At 50.7% G+C, this 22,121-nt stretch overlaps 2 protein-coding genes across 3 annotated transcripts in view; one reads left to right on the forward strand and one right to left on the reverse strand.

The window, feature by feature from the left end:
* LOC149120855 (protein Aster-A-like) overlaps window positions 1-22,121 on the reverse strand; it is a 426,501-nt gene that overhangs the window by 64,536 nt on the left and 339,844 nt on the right. The gene's annotated exons all lie outside the window — the stretch shown is intronic.
* LOC149120858 (zinc finger protein 587-like) lies at window positions 1,456-22,074 on the forward strand. Of its 2 annotated transcripts, none has more exons than XM_089318817.1 (7): window positions 1,456-1,604; window positions 2,389-2,427; window positions 4,105-4,234; window positions 5,526-5,590; window positions 14,543-14,669; window positions 16,511-16,606; window positions 21,885-22,074. In XM_089318817.1, exons 1-6 carry the CDS (start codon window positions 1,485-1,487, stop codon window positions 16,591-16,593), a joined length of 564 nt encoding a protein of 187 aa, XP_089174943.1. In that variant the 5' UTR covers window positions 1,456-1,484; the 3' UTR covers window positions 16,594-16,606; window positions 21,885-22,074. The 2 variants fall into 2 exon arrangements, with proteins under 2 accessions (XP_089174943.1, XP_089174944.1); XM_089318818.1 differs by having other exon boundaries at window positions 1,498-1,662.

Here is a 22,121-nt window from a genome sequence, read left to right on the forward strand (position 1 = left end):
TCCATTTTCCCCAAGCGGTTGAAGTAACGTCATATAAAATCCATTGTTATTGTATTCCTGATGTGTAAATCCCAGTTTTTCCTTTAATTAATTTTAAAGACAAATGCAGAAACAATAATTATAAATCTAGCTCAATAGGCATAAAATCCATAAAGATTTCATTTGTGACCAAAAACATAAAGAAGATTCAAGTTATTTGGAAGCAGAAGTTTGTATATCAATAAACTTGGTATTTAAATTAGATTCCTATCATTTTTAAGATCTTCATCATAATCCTTAGGGTAGCCACTAACAAGATAATGTGTTACAGAAAAGAAACTGGGAAGGAATCAAATGATTCCCTCTGGGGGGAAAAAAAACATAAAGGAAGTAGTAATAGAGGAACTGAGAAACAAAATTCGTATGACATTAGAGAACAAGTAACAAAATGGCGCCACTGTCCTTCCTTATCAATAACTTTAAATGAAAAGGGATTAAATTTTCCAATAAAATGGTAGAGACCGGCAGAATGGATTAAAGAACATGATCTAATTGTATGCTACTTATAAGGAAAGACATAAAAAGATTGGAAGAAAGGACAGAAAAAATACCTTCCTTGTCAATAGTGACCAGGGCGCCTGGTGGCTAGACTAATATCAGACAAAATAAGACTTTAACATTTTTTTTTATTTGGAAGCAGAGAGAGAGCACTTCGGTCTGCTGGTTCACTCCCCAAATGCCCAGGAAAGCTGGGACTGGGCCTGACCAAAGCCAGGAGCCAGGCACTCAGTCCACGTCCCCCCGTCGGTGGCACGGACCCAGTTCTGCGAGCCGTGGTCACCGCTTCCCAGGGCATGCCTAGCAGGAAGCTGCGGTCCGGCCGCCGCCAGGTGCCGGGGCAGCTGTGACCCTGCAGCCCCCGCTCCGCCCCAGGACAGCACAGCGCCAGTCGCTCTCAGCTGAGGTGGGGATCGCACTTCCAGAAGGAACTGAATACATCTCAAGAGACAGGGTAAGAAGCACAGTATGGATACAACGTTGCTCTCTGGGTTGGACACAACGACCGACTTCCGTGTTTCCTGTGGGAATCCAAGGCAGAGCACCACCAAGGCCGCCCAACACCCCTCTTCCCCCGCCTGGAGGCTTTGCGGCTCGACATTCTGAGATTTACAAAACCAAGCTCTGTAGGCTCCACCCATTCGAAGAGCAGTAAGCCAATGTTTTATTCCCAGCCGCGAAGGGACGCGCGCTGGCTCTGATACCATAAAACCACCGTTCCTTTTGGAGTTGTAGCCTTGGAGGATGGGAAACCCTACATCAGCTGCTCAGAGCACCGACAGCCTGAACCACTGCCTCTCCACTCTGGTAACTGAATCCTGACTCCGTCCATCCATCTCTCCGAGCCTGGGGACACACTGTCCACCATCTTTGACTCGGTGTGGAACTGCGAGCGCTGCGGCGCCCTTACCCAGAGTGCTCTGCGCCGTGTCGGCAGTGCTCATCCAATGAAAGCGCAGGAGACGGGCGATTCGCGTTCGGAGCGAAAGAGAGGGGGCAGGACTTCCGGCGAGGCCGTCGTGCTGGCCGTTTGCGGGCTGGTTAGATGTTCTAGAGCGCAAAGCCAGGTCAGAGGCAACAGGAAGTGGACGGATCAAGAGGCGCCATCGTCAGTCCTTTGCAGAGGTGGATTTGAGGCTCTGAGGCTCATGGCGACCCGGCGTTGGGGCTGGGATGGAGGTGGAGGTGCTGTGGGTTGCGGTTCACGGCTCAGATCACGGTGCCTTCGCCGACGGACCCTGCAGAAATCGGTGTTGCGACCTTTGGGCCCCCACCCTGGCCCCTCACACACACAACACAATCTTGTTTTCAAATCCTAAAGCCCTAAGTTATGGGAGTTCAGGGCCCTGCAGGCTAGGCCCTAGTGTCTAGCACGGGAGTGGGGGTGCGTGTAGATTTTGCCCCCATTTCTGAAAGCCAGTGTAATGAGGCACGGAAGGGCGTTACAACCGGAAAGATTAGCGTGTGCAAAGGCTGGAGGAGCCCCCAATCTGGGAGCATTCCTGAAAGCCTGGGTCCACGTGTGTCCTCATGGGTCAGGGTGTGAAGAGAAATGACGCCTGGAATGGCAGAACAAGGCCGTGTACGTCCTGATGGTGTGGGGTTGTGAACAAAGGAGGGACACGGGCTGAGGTAGGGCTGCAAGAGGAGAGAGCAGATCAACACCCCGGGGCCACTGAGTCCTTGTCCAGAGTCGCAAAGTGAATAAGAGGCAGCACTGGGGGCTGGGGTGCAGAGGTCATGCTGTCACTCCGAGGTCACCTGCTTCCAGGTCTGGCCACGGGTACAGGAGACGGCGGAGCCCGTGGAACCCGTCTCTTCCTGCTTCTCATAGCCTTTCTCTTCCTGCAGGTTCCTATGGCCACGGAAGTGCATAAGCCCCCTACGCAGGTGAGTAGACTCTCACTGGTCACAACCCCTGCCCACACACCTTGGGATTCAGCCACTGTCCAAGTCCTTGGGCCAGGGGCCTCTTTTTCTTAACTGTTTTATTTTTAAAATGTGTCAGTGCAATACTCGTACATTTTTATGGGTACAGTGAATATTTCAACACATCTACATAGCGTGCGTAGTCACCCCACTGTGCTGTGAACACTAAGATCTGTTACTTCCGTCTGAGTTTTGGTGCCTGTTACCCAACCTCCCTCAGCCTCCCCATGCTCCCCAATCTCTGGTAATCACTGTTCTAAATTCAAATTGACTGTTCTTTCAACTTCTACATATAAGAGACAACGTACAGTAGTTGTCTTTCTGTGTCTGGCTTGTTTCATAATGCTCTCCATTCCATCTATTTCCTGGCAGACGTCAGGATTTCACTCTCTGACGTGGCTGAATGCCATTCCGTTTCCTTTGTACACTCATCTGTTGATAAGCAGCTGGGTTGCTGTCATATCTTGGCTGTTGTGGGTGGGACTTTGGTGAACATGGGAGCACAAGTGTCTCTTTCATGGGCTGATTCCATTTCCCAGAAGTGGGTCACATCCAGTATGATCTAGTGTGTTCTTCATTGTGGCCAGATGGTGAAGTGAGGTGGAGCGGGGGGAGTCATGGTTAGAGTGACCTCAGGTCATGGTGGTGGCACTGTTAGTGTGTCAAGAAGGGAGGATGGGGCCTCTGAGGACGGGCCCTCTCTCTGGGGCATCTGGCTGGGTAGAGTGGGCATTATAAACACTACTGGGTGGGGGGACTGACCGTAATGGGCCCGAGCAGGGAACGGGTGGCCTGGTGGGTAGCCACAGCTGCTGAGGGCAGTGCAGGGGCGCAGGAGTGTTAGAGGAAAGACGACACTGAAGCTGCTTCTTACAGCTCTGTGGACTCTCCAGGACTTTTAGGTGACCCGGAAGTGTTTCACCCAGGCTGGTGGATTTGCCCAAGGGCCAGTGTAGTTATCTGGTAGAGCCACTGGGAAGGCAAGGGCAAGATCTGAAGTCCGCAAATCATTCTGATGGCTGAGATCAACACAAGAAACAGAACCAGGCAGTAAGGTGTTCATAGCAGGAGCTAGGGCTGCCCCTGGCAGTGTAAGCCACTGGAAATCTGCAGTAGCCCTCTGGGATCTACCAAGCACTCTCCTGATGCCATGTGGTGACGAGCGCTTGGGGAAGAGGCCAGGGAAGGCCTGTAGTGTGGGCAGGAAATAGCAGTAGCAATGGGTAGAGTAGCAATGGGAGGTACAGTCTAAAGAACGATACGCACATGGAGAGGGAGTATGAACAGATGTCCCAGCGCCCTGCCACAGATGAAGGCGAAGTCCAATTTGGTTATACTTGGAAGGCTTCGTCTCGGGAGACTTTCTGGTAATTTCCTGGTAGGGTTAAGAGTAGGGCCCTGCCCGGCAGACCCAGAACTTAAATCGTGTCCATCCACTGACTTGCTCATTGTTGCTGAGGGCCAGATACGCTGACCAGTGGGGCCGTGGGAGGGAGCAGTCACAGCTGGCACCAGGGTCTGATATCTCCCCTGAGTTGTAAGCTCGGGAGGAGTGTGGGCAAGCGGTGGATTACGGAGAGATGGCTTGGTGGGCCTCTCGAGACAAGCGGTTGGTGACGTCACCTGTCCCGATTGCAGCCGGAGTATATGACCTTTGAGGATGTGGCCGTGTACTTCTCGTGGGACGAATGGGACCTCCTTGATGAAGGTCAGAAACTCCTGTACTGCGACGTGATGCTGGAGAACCTCGCGCTCATGACCTCTCTGGGTAAGGCCCTCACGTCTGCCCCAGTGCCTTGGGTGAGGCGTTGCCTTTGCTCTCTTCCCCAGACACAGCTGCAGCCTCACATGGGGACCCTAGGGACTGCCCCAATTTTCTTTTTCTTTATTTTGAGCAGGGTGATAGATGTAGGCTCACTGTTTTCTAGGACAGAGCTATTGTACTGTCCTACCATTTCCCCAAGCACCCCCAGTAGCTGCTGCCCCAAAACCTTTCAGTGTAGGGGGTCAGGAGTCTTGCAGTTGGATTTTTGGATGCCACGTTTCTCTCCCTGGCCAGGTGACCCCTCCATCCCAGGTTCCACTCCCTTCCTCGAGCTGGCGTAAACACGTCTGCTTGAGTCAAGAATGGCCATCAGCAACATGGTCACTCTTTGTGTCCTTCAATGAGACTCCCTTTGTAATATTTGTTTTAAGATTTTTTTTATTTATTTGAAAGAGTTAAAGAGAGGCAGAGAGAGAGAGAGAGAGAGAGAGATCTTCCATCCACTGGTTCACTCCCCAGATGGCCGCAGTGGCCGGAGCTGGGCCGATCTGAAGCCAGGAGCTTCTTCCAGGTCTCCCACAAGGTTACAGGGGCACAAGGACCTGGGCCATCTTCCACTGCATTCCCAGGCCATAGCAGGGAGCTAGATGGGAAGTGGAGCAGCCGGGACTCGAACCAGTGCCCAGATGGGATGCCGGCACTGCAGATGGCCGCTTTACTCACTATGCCACAGTGCCGGTCCCCCCTTTTCCCACTCTTGACACTTTGTCAGTTTGTCATTTTTGTGATTTTTGGCCTGGGGCTAATCTTGAGCTCCCTTGGTCCCACATCTCCTCCATATCTGCCCACTGCTCCCTCTCACAGTTTCCCCCGGCACGGGCTCACACATACTGTGCTATGAGATGCACACATATCCGTAAGGTATCTTTGAACGTGAGCTCCTGTGTTTGGAAGTTGGGTTTCCTCGGGCCTACAGTCTTCTACACAGCCACCCACGTGTCAACACAAGTTCTGCAGACCTCTGACAGGGGGTCAGCGTGGACCCTGCGGCTCCTCTTCGTGCTGCGCTCCGTCCTCTGTGCTCTGCCCGCTGAGGCTTGTCCCGAGCTGTGACTCTTGGAAGACCATCACCGAAGGGCAGCTGCTTCCTCAACCTCACCCAGGCCTCCTCCTCCTGAAAACAGTCCCGCGAGCTCACACAGACCTGTTCACTGGTGCACAGATGGACACTGGGAGGCCGCCGCACCCTCTCGTTCAAGTCCACACGCACCTCACTGCGTTTCTTTGCTTTCAGGTTACTGGTGTGGAGCGGAAGACGAGGGAGCGCCGGAGCAGAGCGTTTCTGTGGAAGTGTCACAGGTCAGGATTCCCAGAGCAGCTCCCTCTCCCCAGAAAGCCCAGCCCCACGAGATGTTTGTCTTGGTCTTGAAGGACATGTTGTGCTTCGCTGAGGACAAGGGGACAGAGTCCAGGCAGAAAGCACACACTTGGGACATGGTGGAGATTCCTTCAGTATAAACCCTCACCAGCTGGGTTCCAGTACAGGCAGATGGTTCAGGAGGGCTGCGGATAGGGCCTTGTTTATGAAGGGCTGCAGATCCCATGTGCACAAAGTCCTTTACTTCTGGGGAGATGGGCAACTATTTCCTGGTCTGTTCAGGCCTCCTCACACCAGGTCACATAGAACAGGAAAGGCCACACAGCGCCACCTAGTGTGGGAAAGCCAGTCACAGTGAAAAAAAAATCGTTAGAAGTACAATAAACGCAGGAAGCCTAGGGCTGTTAACGCTATGGCGCAATCGCGTACTTATTCGGGGAGAGTTGGCGCTGGAGAAGAGTGTGGGAGTGCTCAGGTCTGTGAAATACCTCGACTATAAACCTTCCCGGCATCAGAGAGTCTACCCTGGAGAAAGAACGTAGGAATTCGATGAATGGGAAAAGCCTTCAAGTGAAAAGACTTGTTCTTTGCCAGTGAATTTATACTGGAGAGAGGCCTTGTTCGTGTACTCAGTGTGGACTTGTTTTAGCCAGAATGCCAGCCTTACTAAACAACAGAGAATTCACATTAGAGACGGGTCTTGGGAATGCAGGGAATTGTGGAAAGTTCTTGAAACAAGTCCATGTGCATTCAACACTGGAGTTCACAATGGGACTAGATCTTGAAAGAGCAGCAAATGTGGGAAATTCTTTAGCCAAGGCGTCAGCCTCTTTAATATCAAAGTTCACACGAGAATAAGGCCTTATGAGTGTGACAGATGTCGGGCATCCTTTTGCCAAAGCTTTGGCCTGTACACTGGAGTGTCGGGTGGAAAAAGGTCTGTGAGTGTAAGGAATGTGGAGAATTTTCAAACACCTGCCTTGTTCAGTGCTGACACTAGAGAAAGGCTTCGTGATGTGCAGAAAAATACAGGCAAGCTTTCATTTCCAGATCCACTTCGGTTCATTTTTTAAAAAGATTGATTTCTTGGGATTGGCATTGTGGCACAGCAGGTTAAGCCATCGCCTGCAATGCCAGCATCCCAAATGGGCACTGGTTCTAGTCCTGCCTGCTCCACTTCTGATCCAGCTCCCTGCTAATAGCCTGGGAAAGCAGCAGAAGATGGCCCAGGTGCTAGGCCGCTGCCACCCACGTGGGAAACCTGGGGGAAGCTGCTGGTTCCTGGCTTCTACCTGGCATTCGGGGAGTGGACAAGCAGATGGAAGATCCATCTCTCTCTGTCTCACCCTCTCTCTGTAACTCTGCCTTCCAAATAAAATAAATCAATCTTTACAAATAAACCTGTGAAAGCTTATCTTCAGCTAATAGAAGAGAGCCTTCAGCCGGAGGCTGCCCTCGCTCAGAGGAGAAAGTCCATGGTGGAGAGAGGCAGCAGAGCTGGAGCCAACACAAAACAGGCTTCAGCCAGGTGGGCTTTGTGAGGGCGGTGACTTACGAACATCTTCGCCCAGGCTGACCCATAACCTCACTGAGCACAGATGGTCAGGGGGTCGCCATAGACACACAGGGACCGTGCAGGCCCCTGGTCCAGCATGAGGACACTGGAGGAAGCCCCCTGAGGCCCACCTCTGCCTGAAACGGAAGCCTGCCCACGTGGACATCCACAGGGACAAGATGCCTCCTAAGTTGCAGTTCAGTGGAAAGCTTTCAGGAGCTGGCATGCGGCCTCTGCCCTTCCCAGGCGCCTGGCCAGATGCAGCCGACTACGAGTGTCCACTGCAGAGGCCGGGTCTCAGTCCTGCCAGCTGGCGGGTCCCCTCGGTAATGACTTTCAAGCTGCCAGCATATTACTGGAAGTGGGATTGAGAAAGATTCACAGAATGCCTCATTATAGTCTGTGTCTACCAAACTCATAAAAGAGCTACACATAAACCCAATAACAGATAGTAATAAAATAATGAGGAAGCAACAAGTTTTGAGTTTTAATACTTTTGGTTTTCTAATGTCTTTATTAAGCTATAGTGGACTTAAAATGAATGTATTTAAAGTGCACAATTTGATGTTTTGACACATGCTCACACTCCTGAAGCAAAAAAATTTCCTCTTCTTCTTTTTAATCATCCTAATTACCATAAAATCATTGAGGCAAAAACATATTCTGCCTTTTTCAGTAGATATTTTCAAATGTCTGGAAAAGACAATGTTATGAAGCCCTAGGATTTGGGCCCAGCCCTCCATTATTTTTTCTTAAAGATTTATTTATTTATTTGAGTCAGTTACACAGAGAGAGAAGGAAAGGTCTTCCATCTGCTGGTTCACTCCCCAATTGGCCGCAGTGGCCAGAGCTGCACCAATCCGAAGCCACGGAGCCAGGAGCTTCTTCCGAGTCTCCCACATGGGTGCAAGGGCCCAAGCACTTGGGCCATCTTCTGCTGATTTCCTAGGCCACAGCAGAGAGCTGGATCGGAAGAGAAGCAGCTGGGACTCGAACTCACGCCTATATGGGATGCTGGCACTACAGGCGGCAGCTTTACCCACTGCGCCACAGCGCCAGCCCCCAGCCCTCCATTGTTTATCACCTCATGGCCAGGATGGGTTAATCTCTCTCCCTGTGCACCTCACATCACACTATGTAATTCCTAACCTGTCCCTAATGCATTTACGAAAGGTCAGGGCTTCAGCACCCCAAGTAAAAATCCTTTACAACATCTAAAATACATGATCAGAGCTTAGATTTCTCAGTTGTTTCAAAAAAATGTGTTTGTTCTTTAAGGGAGATTGATTGTGATCAAGGTCCAAAATGTACCTGAATCGCTTTCAACAGGCATGCGTCTTGTGGTTCTTAACCTGCTACCTAACCTCCTTTTCATTCTTATTTACTTATTTGCTTAGAAGATTTGTTTATTTGGGGATTTTTAAAACTTGTTTATTTATTTGAAAGAGAGAGACACACGTACACACACCTTCCATCTGTTAGTTCACTTTCCAGATGGCCACAATGGCCAGGCTGAAGCCAGCAGCCAGGAGCTTCTTCCAGGTCTCCCACATGGGTAGCAGGCACCCAGGCACTTGGGCCATCTTCTGCTTTTTCCCAGGCCAGGATAAGAAGTGGAGCAGCCAGGACATGAACCAGCACCGGCCTCACCTGCTATGCCACAATGCTGGCCCCAAGAATCCTTTATTGTAAAAGGCAGAGGGAAAGGACTGGGGGTGGAAATGGGGAAGGGAGACAGACAGACAGACAGAGGTCCTCCATCTGTTGCTTCACTCCCCAAATGACCACAACAGGTAGGACTGGGCCAGGCCAAAGCCAAGAGCCAGGAGTCCCATCCAGGTCTCCCAAGTAGGTGTCAGGAGCCCAAGTACATGGGCCATCTGATGCTGCCGTCCCAAGTGCACGAGCAGGGAGCTGGATCAGAAGTGGAGCAGTCAGGACTCGAACCATCACTCTGGTAAGGGATGCTGGCTTCACGAGTGGCAGCCTAACCAGCTGTGCCACAATACAAGCCCCTGTTTACTTGGTGAAGTTTCTGGGTGGTTTGTCCAGTAGAATTCCATGTGGGAGATCAGAACGGAGTTCCCAGCTCCTGGCTGCATTTGGGGAGAGAACCAGCAGATGGAAGATTACCCCCTGCCATCCTCTCTCCTCCCAGATAAATTAAAATTCATCAAAAATCAAAAACATTTCCTCTTACGAGACGAGGGAGGTGGTCATGTGTATGGTGGGTGCCCAGTGCCCCAGGAAGTGTCGGCCGTGGTGGGAGCTCCGCCCCTCTGCCCACGTCCACAGAAATATGTTCGGGGCGGATAAAGTCAATTTAAGAGCAACTAATATCGGAAATTCTTCCTATCCATGATTCCTGAGGTGATGAAGGAGCATGAAGTTTACACACATACACAGACCACAGAGAGCCGGGTTCAAATCCTGCCTCTCCTCATTAGACTGTAGGTGCTTGGGACAACCAGCTAAGGTCACCAACTGGGATACAGAGAAGACAGTGATGTTTATCTCACAGCTCTGGGAAGATGGGCAAACATCCCAAAAACATGGAGTCAAAACAACTAATTCAGATGTTCGAGACTCTATTGTAAGAAGTAGACAACATAGGAGAACAGGTGGATTCTTTAAGTGGAGAGATGGGCTGTCTGGGAGAGGATGAAAATTAAATGCTAGAAATTGAAACAGTTGTAACAGATCAGTGCCTTGATGGGCTCATCAGCAGACTAAACTTGGCAGGGGAAAGACTCAGCGAGCTTGGAGGTAGGTCAATAGAAGCTCCCCAAATGGAAACTTTAAGGGAATAAAGAATGAAAACTATGGATGAGAATATCCAAGAACTGTGGGACAATTATAAAAGGCACATAATAATACTAGGAGTCCTTTCTCTCTGACTGTCCCTTTCTGTCTGTAACTCTACCTTTCAAATAAGTTTAAAAAAAAAAAGGCGGGGGTGGTGGTGAGCAATGCTGTGGCATAGTGGGCTAAGCCTCCGCCTGTAGCCCCAGCATCCCATATGGACACCGGTTCTAGTCCCAGCTGCTCCTCTTCCATCCAGCTCTCTGCTATGGCCTGGGAAAGCAGTGGAAGATGGCCCAAGTACTTGGGCCCCTGCACTCAGAGGAGAGACCTGGCGACAGAAGCTCCTGGCTCCTGGCTTCGATCTGCTTAGCTCCAGCCATTGTGGCCATTTGGGGAGTGATCCAGAAGATGGAAGACCTCTCTCTCTGTCTCTCCCTCTCTCTCTCTGCAACTCTACCTGTCAAATACATTTAAAAAAAAATTAGGATAAGAAACAGAATGGAGCAGAAGAAATATTTAAAGTAAAAATGAATAAGAATTTTCTTTTTTTTTCTTTAAGATTTTTTTATTTATTTATTTGAGAGGTAGAGTTACAGACAGTGAGAGGGAGAGACAGAGAGAAAGGTCTTCCATCCGCTGGTTCACTCCCCAGATGGCTGCAACGGCCCGAGCTGTGCCAATCCAAAGCCAGGAGCCAGGATCTTCTTCCCAGTCTCCCACACGGGTGCAGGGGCCCAAGGACTTGGACCATCTTCTACTGCTTTCCCAGGTGCATTAGCAGAGAGCTGGGTCGGAAGCAGAGCAGACGGGACTCTAACCGGCACCCAGTGGGATGCCCGCACTGCAGGCCAGGGCTTTAACCCACTGAACCATAGCACCAGCCCTGGTAAGGACTTTCTTAGACAACCAAATCTTGCAAGAAATGTTTAAAAGAAGTTCTCCTGAGAATAAGAAAATTATTTAAATCAGAAATTCAGGAAGGAAGAGTGCTAGAGAAGAATGAGGAAAGATAAAATATAATTTTTATCTTCCTTTTGCTTAATTGGAAATGAGGCTATAAGACTAATTACAAAATGAACTACGAATACGCCCTGCACTGCAGTTAATAAAGATGTGCAGGTTAACAGTTCTGACACTTCTGTACATGTATACTGGGGTTGGACTAGTAAGTAAACGGATGGTGCATGGTGGGGACCAGGATTTCCCTGTTGGAAGAAGAGTTTATAGTTAGGCAAGGGGAGGATTCCAGAATGAGCCTGTGGGAATGGATTAGTAAGAACTCATGTTTAATTTTAGATAGACACAGATGTTTTATATAGAGATATATAGAGATAGATAGACAGACTGACTGACTGACTTTAAAAAGTGTTCAGGGCTGTTGCTGTGGCACAGTGGGGTAAAGCCCCAGCCTGCAGCACCGGCATCCCATATGAGCGCCAGTTCAAGTCCTGGCTGCTCCACTTCCAAACCAGCTCTCTGCTGTGGCCTGGGAAAGCAGTAGAAGATGGCGCAAGTCCTTGGGCCCCTGTACCCACATGGGAGACCCAGAAGAAGGTCCTGGCTCCTGGCTCCTGGCTTTGGATCAGCACAGCTCTGGCTGTTGCAGCCATCTGGGGAGTGAACCAGCAGATGGAAGACCTCTCTCTTCCTCTCTCTGCCTCTGCCTCTCTCTAATTCTGCTTCCTCAAGTAAATAAATACATAAATAAATCTTAAAAAAAAAAGTTCATTGGAAAATGGAATTAAAAGATCAGCTTATTTTGGGTTCAGCATTGTGGTATAGCAGATTAAGCCAACGCCTACAACACCAGCATCCCATATGGGCACTGATTCAAAACTGGGTGCTCCACTACCAATCCAGCTCCCTGCCAATGCACCTGGGAAAGCAACAGAAAATGGCCCAAGTCCTTGGGCCCCTGCACCCACATGGGAGATGCAAGAGGAAGTTCCTGGTTTCTGGCTTCTGGCTTTGGCCTGGCCTGGCCCCGGCCATTGTGGCCATTTGGGGAGTGAACCAGCAGATAGAAGATTCATTCTCTTTCTCTCTCTCTCTCTTCTGCCTTTCAAATAAATAAAATAAGTCTTTTTTTTTTTTTTTGACAGGCAGAGTTAGTGAGAGAGAGAGACAGGGAGAAAGGTCTTCCTTCTGTTGGTTCACCCCCTAAATGGCTGCTACGGCCAGCGTGCTGTGCCAATCCGAAGCCAGGAACCAGGTGCTTCCTCCTGGTCTCCCATGCGGGTGCAGGGCCCAAGCACTTGGGCCATCCTCCACTGTCTTCCCAGGTGACAGCAGAGAGCTGGACTGGAATAGGAGCAACCGGGACAGAATTGGTGCCCCAACCGGGACTAGAACCTGGTGTACCAGCACCACAGGTGGAGGATTAGCCTAGTGAGCCGTGGCACCGGCCAAAATAAGTCTTTTTTCAAAAAATCAGTTTATTTTGTTGTAAACAAAATGGAAATCTGTGCATAAAAGGGGTAGTCAAAGACTTCTTGAAAAAATCAGTACTTGGGGCCAGCGTTGTGGCACAGTGGCGCAGCAGGTTAACACTCTGGCCTGAAGCGCCAGCATCCCATATGGGCGCTGGTTATAGTCTTCGCTGCTCCACTTCCAATCCAGTTCTCTTCTATGGTCTGGGAAAGCAGTAGTTGATGGCCCAAGTCCTTGGTCCCCTCACCCACGTGGGAGACCAGGAAGAAGCTCCTGGCTCCTGGCTTCTGATCAGCCCAGATCCGGCTGTTGCAGCCACCGGGGGAGTGAGTGAACCAGCAGATGGAAGACCTCTCTCTCTGCCTCTCCTCTCTCTACGTAATAATATGTATTGGGAGGAAGAAGAGGGAGAGAGAGGCCAGCGCCGTGGCTCATTAGGCTAATCCTCCACCTGCGGCGCCGGCACACCGGGTTCTAGTCCCTGTCGGGGTGCCGGATTCTGTCCCGGTTGCCCCTCTTCCAGGCCAGCTCTCTGCTGTGGCCCGGGAGTGCAGTGGAGGATGGCCCAAGTGGATAAACCCGGCGAACACTACTTCTGTCATGCTGATGCTGTGTCCCCTTAGAGTGCCATGATGGCACTCTACTTCTCTGATCTTCCTCCCTGAAAATCCACAGCTCCCTTAGAAAACACAAAATCAATGAACAAGCTCCAGTAGAGGGGTGTCCTGCGATGCAGTAGGCTGCTCTGACCAGTGCTCTCCAAGACTGTGCAGGTCACCAAAAGCAAGCAGAGCCTACGCCTCCTCACCTCTCCCTCCCCTCCACCCCTTCCCTGGGAGCTGTTGTTTTACATCTCCCTATCTCGCTATCAGCTCTTGTTGTTTTTAGGATTCCACACATGTAAGTGGTGTCTGGCCTAGCTCACTGAGTGTAGTGTTCTCGGGGGCCACACTGTCATATGGCAGGACCTCCCCTTTGATAAGATTGAATAATACTCCATTTCATGCACGGGACTTCCAAAGCTCAGGGAAAATGGAATTAAAATCTTAAGTTTATATTGGTGCAAAAAATTATAAGAGTGTGTTTATTTATTTATTTGAAAGGCAGAGTTACAGGGGGTGAGACAGATCGATCTTCCATCTACTGGTTCACTGCCCAAATGGCCACAACCACCAGGGCTGGACCAGACCTAAGCCAAGAGCCCAGAACTCCATTCGGGTCTCCTGTGTGGGTGGCAGGGGTCCAAGTATTTTTGTCTTTCTTTGTCATCCTCCCTCTCTTACTCTCCCTTTCAAATAAATAAATCTTCAAATAATGATAATAATGATGTATCAATGTTGGTTCCTTAATGTTAACAAGTGCATCATACTAAGATGTTAATAATAGGTTCAGTTGTATGTGTGAGAGGGTATTCATATGGAAAACCTGTATTATCTACGGAACTTTTTCTGCAAATCTGAAACTGCTGTAGAAAGTAACGTCTAGTTATAAAAAGAGAAACTTACAAATTCTGAGAGAGAGAGAGAGAGAGAGAGAGAGCGAGCGCCCTTACATAAGCCAACTACTCCAGTGTTTGCTTTTGGAACATTCTCTCTTTCTCACAATACCTAGTGAACTGGGAATTATTATTTTATCAGTGAGGAAGTTGAGGCTAGAAGAAATGAAGTAACTCCCCCAAGACCGTGTACCTGGCAAGTCTTGCTTGCCGGAGGCCAGACTGAAATCTGGGAGTTTGGATCCAGAGCTGGGACTTACGGACAATCAACCACAGCGTGCGAACCTGTCAATGGGTGCCAACACCCAGAGCAACCCAGTGAGGTGCAGCCCTGCTGCTGTCACTTCCCCACTCCGACACACCGGAGCACCTACTGGGTGCGCCTTGCAGTCACCACGGTCTTGTCCTTACCTGCATCATTCTCCCATAGCTTCCTCCACTGAAGGTTTTTCGCTTTGGCTCAGGTGCACTAGGCCCAAGGGAAGTACCCGCCTCCACAAATAAGCTCAGCCCGGAGCTCGGCTCATGAACGTGCTCAGTGATCCAGGCCTTGGGTCTCTTTGCACCTTTACCGGTGTCCAGACAGCAGGCTATGGTCTCATCCAACAGTCCCAAAGCCAACGTAGCTTTCTCCATTTGACTTTCCAGGTGTTGATGACCTTCAAATTGTTGGCCATGACCTTCACCTGGGAGGAATGGAGGCAGCTGGACCAGGACCAGAAGCACTTGTATCAGGAGGTGATGATGGAGACTTGCAGGCACCTGGTGTCGCTGGGTAGGGCTCACCTCTCTCTGCCTCCATTTCTCTCTCACTCGGGCCTGGAGAAGGCCTTTTGGAGCCCAGTTGTCCTCCTACCCATAACTCCTGCTGTGTCTTCATCTTACCACCTCTTTGCTGACCTCCCTGTGTCCAGCCAGGCACTGTGAGGACTGGAAATCAAGAATTAAACCAAGCCTGCACTCACTCCGATGCCTGGCACACTGGCCTCAGTCTCAGCTCCTTGTTCTGAATCTTGAGGGAAACTGACTGGCCGAGCGTTGTTGGTTTAGGCCCCCGCACAGTCCAGTCAGCCAGGGCCTGTAAGTGATGGATCATTCTCCAGAAGGCCCGTGAGTCAGGCTGGCCAGCTGGCCACTCTCCAAACCGCACATCTTCATTAAAAGGCTGTGCTGTACCCCGTGCTTCCTAAGGCCTGGCCACGCTCCTTTGCAGCTCCAGATGACTTTAGGGGGCACACTGCCCCGAGAAAGCTGTTGTTTTTCCTTCTCTCCTGCCTTGTGGCTGTTGCCAGGACAAAGTCTTGGTGGGTGATGAGACGTTGAGTCCCCCCTCACCTTTGCCGCAGAACCCACTCCTAGCACAGGCCAGGCCAGCCACGCAGGCGTGTGGAGCTGACCACACTATCTTGATGCCACTGTTGTATTTTGGGGGTGTCCTGTTTGTGAAAGCGTTTTCCTACTTACAAGCAGTACAAGATTATTTATGAATAAATCAAGTAAAGAGTGCGTGAGCCTAAAGAAAAGCGGTGTGTAGTACCGGCCATAGCGAGCGTCCCCTCCGCACTGGCCACGCGGCAGGCCCTGTCCCAGGGCCCACGCTTCCTGCTCCACGAACTGAAGTCTCACGATTTCCCTCGGGAACTGTAGATTTTCCCCAAGCTACTGGCTCTGAATTCAGCTCTTGGCCTGCTAGGAACCCGGTTCCCAAAGACAACATATTTTGGCATGAAGAACTTTAATGCACTCGTTTCTTTGAGAAGCATCTTACATCCAGTAAAGTGTGCAGTTCTAAGCATCTAGCTCCGTGTACCTTCTTCCCGCGTACCCACCACCTGCATCGAATCCTGGAGCATTCTGGGTCCCAGCAGGCTCCCTCTGCCGTAGCCTACTCAGTTTCCCAGAAGACACTGCTCTGCTGGCTCCCCTGCCCATGGTTTGGATCGGCCTCTTCCTGAACGTTACATGAACAGGTGCACACAGTGTGCACTGCCTCGTGTCTGGGGTCCCCAGGACTAACTTCTGTCCTGACAGTGGTGATGCAGCCATTCCCTGCTTTATACAGCTTCCCTGTATTTCACTCTACACCCCCTCACCTCACAGCTCCACAGAGCAGAACATCCAACATTTCCCAAAGAAAAGGGAAAACAAGTTAGGAAGCCGGGTGCCCGTCAGTATACACCTCCCTGCATGCCTGGAGCTTTGTTAGAGCCACTCATGTCCAGGGTTCAGCCCCGGGGACTTCGTTCCATTTGGTCCAAGCCAGGCATCCCCAGCTGATTCTGGGACCAACAGGCTGAGATTCACTGACGTGGGTCATTTAGAGAAATGTCGCCCTCCTGGGACCCCTTGGCTGTGCACACGGAGAAAGAGGTCGCCCCTGAACCATTATGGATTCTGCAGGATGGAGAGCAAGACAAATGGGTGTTCCAAAGACAGTCATCGCTGGCCTGAAGATGGGGCCTTTGCTCTTGATTTCTAGCTTATCGGTCAGCATTGTCTTTGCATGGGTGGGAGTAGCGTCATTCCAAGATCTTGCTCTTGTCTGGGACACTGTACTGAACATAGATTCCTTTTTGCCTTTACCCAAATGTTTACTGTCTGTTTCCCCATCATCAGGGTATCGTGCTCCCAAACCAGAACAGATGCACATGCCGGAGAATGAGCAGGATCTCTGTGTGGTGAAGAGAGGCCCCTCCTGAAGTTCCTGCCCAGGTGGGTGGCTGAATGCCGGCAGGGGAAGGAGTCCCGCACCCTGCAGACCAGTCGGGGACCTCTTGTCTGGGAAGAGGGAAGCTTCTTGTTGTGACCTCCTGAGGGCTTGAGAGGCTGTGCAGCCCGCTGACCTACTGTTTTATCCCTATTAGACCCCCCTCCACCCACTACTGGGGGAGTTTATTCTATTAGGTGAAAGTAAGGCTGTAGGCTCCATGCCTTGGGCTTAAACCCTGGCTTTACCCATCTAGCCTTGCGAGCCTGAAGGTGCTGCCTCATCTCACCAGTGTAGAACTTGGCTAACAATGTTGGTTGCTGTAACGGAGAAATTCTGTGATCTCAGCAGCTCAGCAGAGGGAAAACTTTCGTTTGTTTTTCGTTTCCTCATTCATTGCAAGGTACATGTAGGCGAACCAGAAGCTCCGTACCACACAGTTATTCGGGGAACAGCGTTCCTTCTGTTGTCAGCCTCTGGCTTCATTCAAGGATTCCCTGGCATCATCTAGTCCGGTAGAGGGAAGATGAGCGAGGAAGGAAAAATTCATGCCTCCTTGCAATCCGGTGTTACCATTGCCCCTCCATTGACAAAACTGGGCATCGGCCACGCCTGGATCCTCAGAGCCAGGAAATGGTCTAGCTGTGTGCCCAAAGGGAAAAGCAAATGGCTCTGGCAAGACCTGCCCCGTCTTCTACACTCAGCCCACGTTTAGAAAGTGAGAGTGATGGTTTTCAAGCTCACTGTGTTGTTTGGGGACGTAGGAACGGCGGAGGCTAGTGCCTACGGCAGAGTCAGCTTGTGTTCTGTTGTGCACACAGGAACGTTCATCACAATGATTCATGCGGTAATGCACATTCATTTTCCCCTCTAATTTCTTTTAATTTTTAATTTTATTTTTAATTGACAGATAATAATCATATGTACTTGTGGGGCACAAATGCGATGTGTTGATACATACATACATCGTGAAATGATTGAATCAAACTCATTAACAAATGCATCACCTGGAAATACTCAAAATATGCTCTTTTAGCAATTTTGAAATATATAATGCATGAATATTTATTGTAGTCACATTCTCCACAACAGATCACTAACGCTAACTCCTCTTGTCAGACTGAAATTTTCTACCCTTGATCAACATCTCCCCTCTCCCATCCTTCTGCCACCCCTACTGTCCCTGGTAACCACCATTCTACTGCCTGATTTTGAGAGTTTGAATTGTTTAGATTCCACATGTAAGTGGAATCTTGTCTTCCTGTGCCTGCATTATTGACTTAGCATAGTGTCCTCCAGGTTCATCCCTGTTGTCACAACAGGATTTCCTTCATTTCCCAAGGCTTAGTATTATTCCATTGTGACTATATACCACACCATGCATCGGTTGATGGACACTTGGGTTACTTCCATATCTTAGCTATAGGCCTGCAATGAACATGGGAGTGAAAATATAGCTTCACATACTTATTTCAATTCTTTGGATATATACCCAGAAGCAGGGTTGCTGGGTTACATGGTGAATTCCATGTGTAGGTGTACAGGAAGTATCCATACTGTTTTCCATGATGACTGTATTGATTTACATTGCTCCCAGTAGAGGACATTTCCTTCTGGGCTGACATGATAAAGAACCTTTCTTCCCCGCCCATCGCTCCAGCTGTGCTCTGCTACCCTACCCTGCCTTCTTCATTCATTTTTCTGTCCATATAAACAGGCATGCATAGTTGCTCTTGTCAGACACCCAGAAGCAATCGTTCGTCCATGCCCTCCTGCACTTGCTGTCCTGTAAAACTTCAAGGAGTCTCTTGGCCTTGTGGGTCCCACCTCTGGTCTGCCGAGGGCACCTGGAAGCCATCCCTGTACAGGCCTCCCTCCCTGGCCGACCCCAGGCTGCATGGCCAGTGCGTTTCTGGCCAACCCCTCCGCAGCCCTTGAAGTCTGTTCCCTATGCTCCCCGACTCCTCAGTCTCGTGCCTCCATGTGACTCTCTCAAAGGCACTTTCGACTCCTCCTGCCATTTGCTAAGCTGTCGTGAGTGACACTGCTTGGTGTTGAGGAAGCTGAGACACAGGAAACGGTCTCAGACAGCAACTGAACATCGCAACCCAAGCCACACCATGAACCCAGCCATCCAGAGCCCTGTCCATCCTCATCTCCCAGATCCATCAGCTCTGCCACTCACACCCTAGTCTGCGCTACCGTCAACTCCTACCTCCATCACGCTAGCAGGCTCCCAGCTGATCTCTGCACGTAAACGTCTCTGTGGCTCTGGTCAGCTCTGCCTCCTGCGTCAACTCCCCTAGACACCAAGACCTTTCTCAAAACCACAGCTGAGGGGCAGATGTGCAGGAAGAAGAGGACCCTGATTGCTAAGAGCTTGGACCCTGGGTGTAGATTGGGGTTCTAGCACTTTCTGAGCCATGCCTGTCACCAGGCCTTGGGCGTGTCACTTCTTCCTGGGCCTCAGCTCTCCCCTCTGTGGAAATAGGACAGCCACAGTTAAGGGAGCAGACACCACAAAGAGGCTTCACCCCTGCAGGATGTAGACATGAGGCCAGGTTCAAAGGTGGGACACAGTATCCTGCAGAAAAGAATATCTTGTGCCAAGATCCTGAGGCCAGCAGAGCTGGGCCACTGCGGCTAGAGAGGGAGAGTGGCTGGGGGTGAACGAGAGGAATGGAGATTGACGCGCAGGTTTCTGAGGGTCACCAAAACAAATTTGTGTTTTATCCTAACTGCTCTGTGAGGCTGTGTGAGGATCTTGGCAGGCCAACAACATGCCCTGTTTTAGGAGGCAGAGTCAACAGACTATGTCGATACCTGGGTAATGGCGCGAACGGCTTTTCCCAGGCAGTCTAAAAGACAGCCCACTGTAGCCGTGATTCTTCAGGACATGCCCTGTCTTTTTTTTTTTTTTTTGACAGGCAGAGTGGACAGTGAGAGACAGAGACAGAGAGAAAGGTCTTCCTTTGCCGTTGGTTCACCCTCCAATGGCCGCTGCGGCTGGCATACCGCGCTGATCCGAAGCCAGGAGCCAGATGCTTCCCCCTGGTCTCCCTTGTGGGTGCAGGGCCCAAGCACTTGGGCCATCCTCCACTGCACTCCCGGGCCACAGCAGAGAGCTGGCCTGGAAGAGGAGCAACTGGGACAGAATCCAGCGCCCAGACCGGGACTAGAACCCCGGGGTACCAGCGCCGCAGGCGGAGGATTAGCCCATTGAGCCGTGGCACTGGCCACGCCCTGTCTTCATGTTGACGTTTCTGTGTCAGCACCCAGTAACATGGTGAGGCCTGAGTGATGCCAGAGGCCACCATTTCTGAAGCAAAGAAAAGTCAGAGTTCATCCCTCGCCCCATGGTAGTCACCTGAGCAGTTCCGTTTTGCCATGGTCTAGTTCTCTGACAAGAAGGGAGCTTGTCCCTGCCCAGATTAGATCGTACCAGGAAAGAGACCTTGAGGGATGATAGGGACCAGCATTGTGGTGCAGCGGGTGAAGCCACCACCCACAACGCCAGCATCCCACAGTCACCAGTTCACGTCCTGGCTGCCCCACTGCCTATCCAGCTCCCTGCTAATGGTCTGGGGAAAGCAGTGGAGGATGCCCCAAACGTTTGGGCCCCTGCCACACAGGTGAGAGGCCTAGATGAAGCTCCTGGACCCTGGCTTCAGCACTGGCCATTGCAGCCATCTGGGGAGTGAACCAGTGAATGGAACACTTCTCCCTCCGTCTCTCCCTGTCTCTGTGAATAAATAAACGTTTGAAAAAACAGAAGTTGTCGCTCCCCCTCTTCGTGGGGGAACGACACTGAACCCTGCCTAGGCTTCATATCCGAGTCACGGCACCATTATGTCACTCCCCCTCTTCGTGGAGGAACGACACAAGACCCTGCGCTGTTCTTTCGTCTGCTCGGCCCTCCCCGGGTTTGCTGCTGGTTCTTCCCGGGTTGGCTACTATCCCTTCCACTTCCGTGGAAGGGCAGTTCCCCCTGGCCGCATTCCCCACTTCCGCAGGGGAGCGGCACACCGCCGGCCGGCTTTCTCGGGGGCTGCACGGGTTCCCTTAGATGTTCCCCATAGATGTTCCTGGTGCATGCCGTCTCTCTCCTCCTTTATAGTCCTCCTCCGCCAATCCCAACTCGGCTGCCCACACGTCGAGCATGCCGCTCTCCTCCAATCAGGAGCAGCTCCTGCAGCTTGTCAAGTTGGTGAGAGGCAGCTGGGTAGAAGCTGTTTACTCCTCTCCCAGCGCCATATTGTGGGAGAGCAGATGCATAGAATAAGTCTTAATTCCAGTAACAGTCTAGTCCGAGTTGCTCCCCACAAGAAGTGAAACTTTAGGGGGCTCCATTCCCAGCTACTTGCCAACCATTGCTGAAGGCAGCCTGGAAACCTCTGGGCCTTGGCTCCTGCTCTGTAAGCCAAGCCAACACAGCTCAGTGGGCCGCCGTGCCCGCTAAAGGACGCAGGGTCTGTGCGCGTGCTTGCTGCAGGAAGTGCTTAGCAAATGGCAGCTGTCGTTCACTGTCCTCACTCACAGCTTCCCCGGCTGTGCTGTGCTTTCCACTCCACCATTTCCCGCACAGAAGATGCTGCTGGCCTGGGGGTCCATCAGATACAGCCGCACTGTGGCCTCCTGGCGACGCGTCAGCTACTTGTAGGCCTCAAGGACCTTGGCCACCACCCCAGTGGCCTTCGACATGACATCTTGGTACCCACTGGCCAAACCCAGCACACTCTGCCCACCTCCTGGTTCCTTTATCGCTCTGGGAATAGAGGGTGGCTGAGGAAGCCATGGAATTCATTGTGCTTTGAATGGAAATCAAATCCCCTGATGGAAATGAAAGCCCTCATAAAAGAGCCGTAGGGCCAGTAAAACCCACCGCGTGCTGACGGGAGCAATCCTCTCCTGCTCACGAATAGCAGCAGTGCCTGCTGTAGAGCCTTGAAGCACAGCCTTTCATCTGGTGGATCTCTGCTTCACTGTTCTTGGTGGATTATTTCCAGTGCAAATTGTCTCTCTTCTAGTTTGAAAGTGTATATTCCAACTCTACTTAGTATTACCTAAGCTAAAAATCACAAGCACTAATTTAACATACTAGAGCCAAGGTTTAAATATTTTATCTTCTTCTTGGGTGATATTAAGAGACTCAAAACCTTAAGCTGTTCGTCTTCTACACGTGTGTGTTGCTCAGGCCATATGTGGTAATTCCACCCTCCCACCGCCCCAAGGCAGCATCAGCCATGCTTTACGGAGACCACGAGTGTTCTCTTTAATCCACAGGTGCACCTCCCTCGGAGCTCCACAGCCGTCCTCACAGGTCGCACCTGCGGTCACTTGCGCTCATCCTCCTGTAAGAACTTGATTTTATTCAGGTTAATTTTCCATTAAACTTCTCATGTAGTTTTTATTTCATGTTCTTTCTTCAAAATCACTTTTGCCATGTATAGAAATTTGGATTAAAGGTTATTTCTTTAGCAGTTTGAAAGAATCCTTTTGTTTTTGAAAAGATTTATTTAT

This window comes from Oryctolagus cuniculus, chromosome 18 (genome assembly GCF_051225735.1).
Source record: "Oryctolagus cuniculus isolate XC-2025 breed Fujian yellow rabbit chromosome 18, ASM5122573v1, whole genome shotgun sequence".
Classification (NCBI taxonomy): domain Eukaryota; kingdom Metazoa; phylum Chordata; class Mammalia; order Lagomorpha; family Leporidae; genus Oryctolagus; species Oryctolagus cuniculus.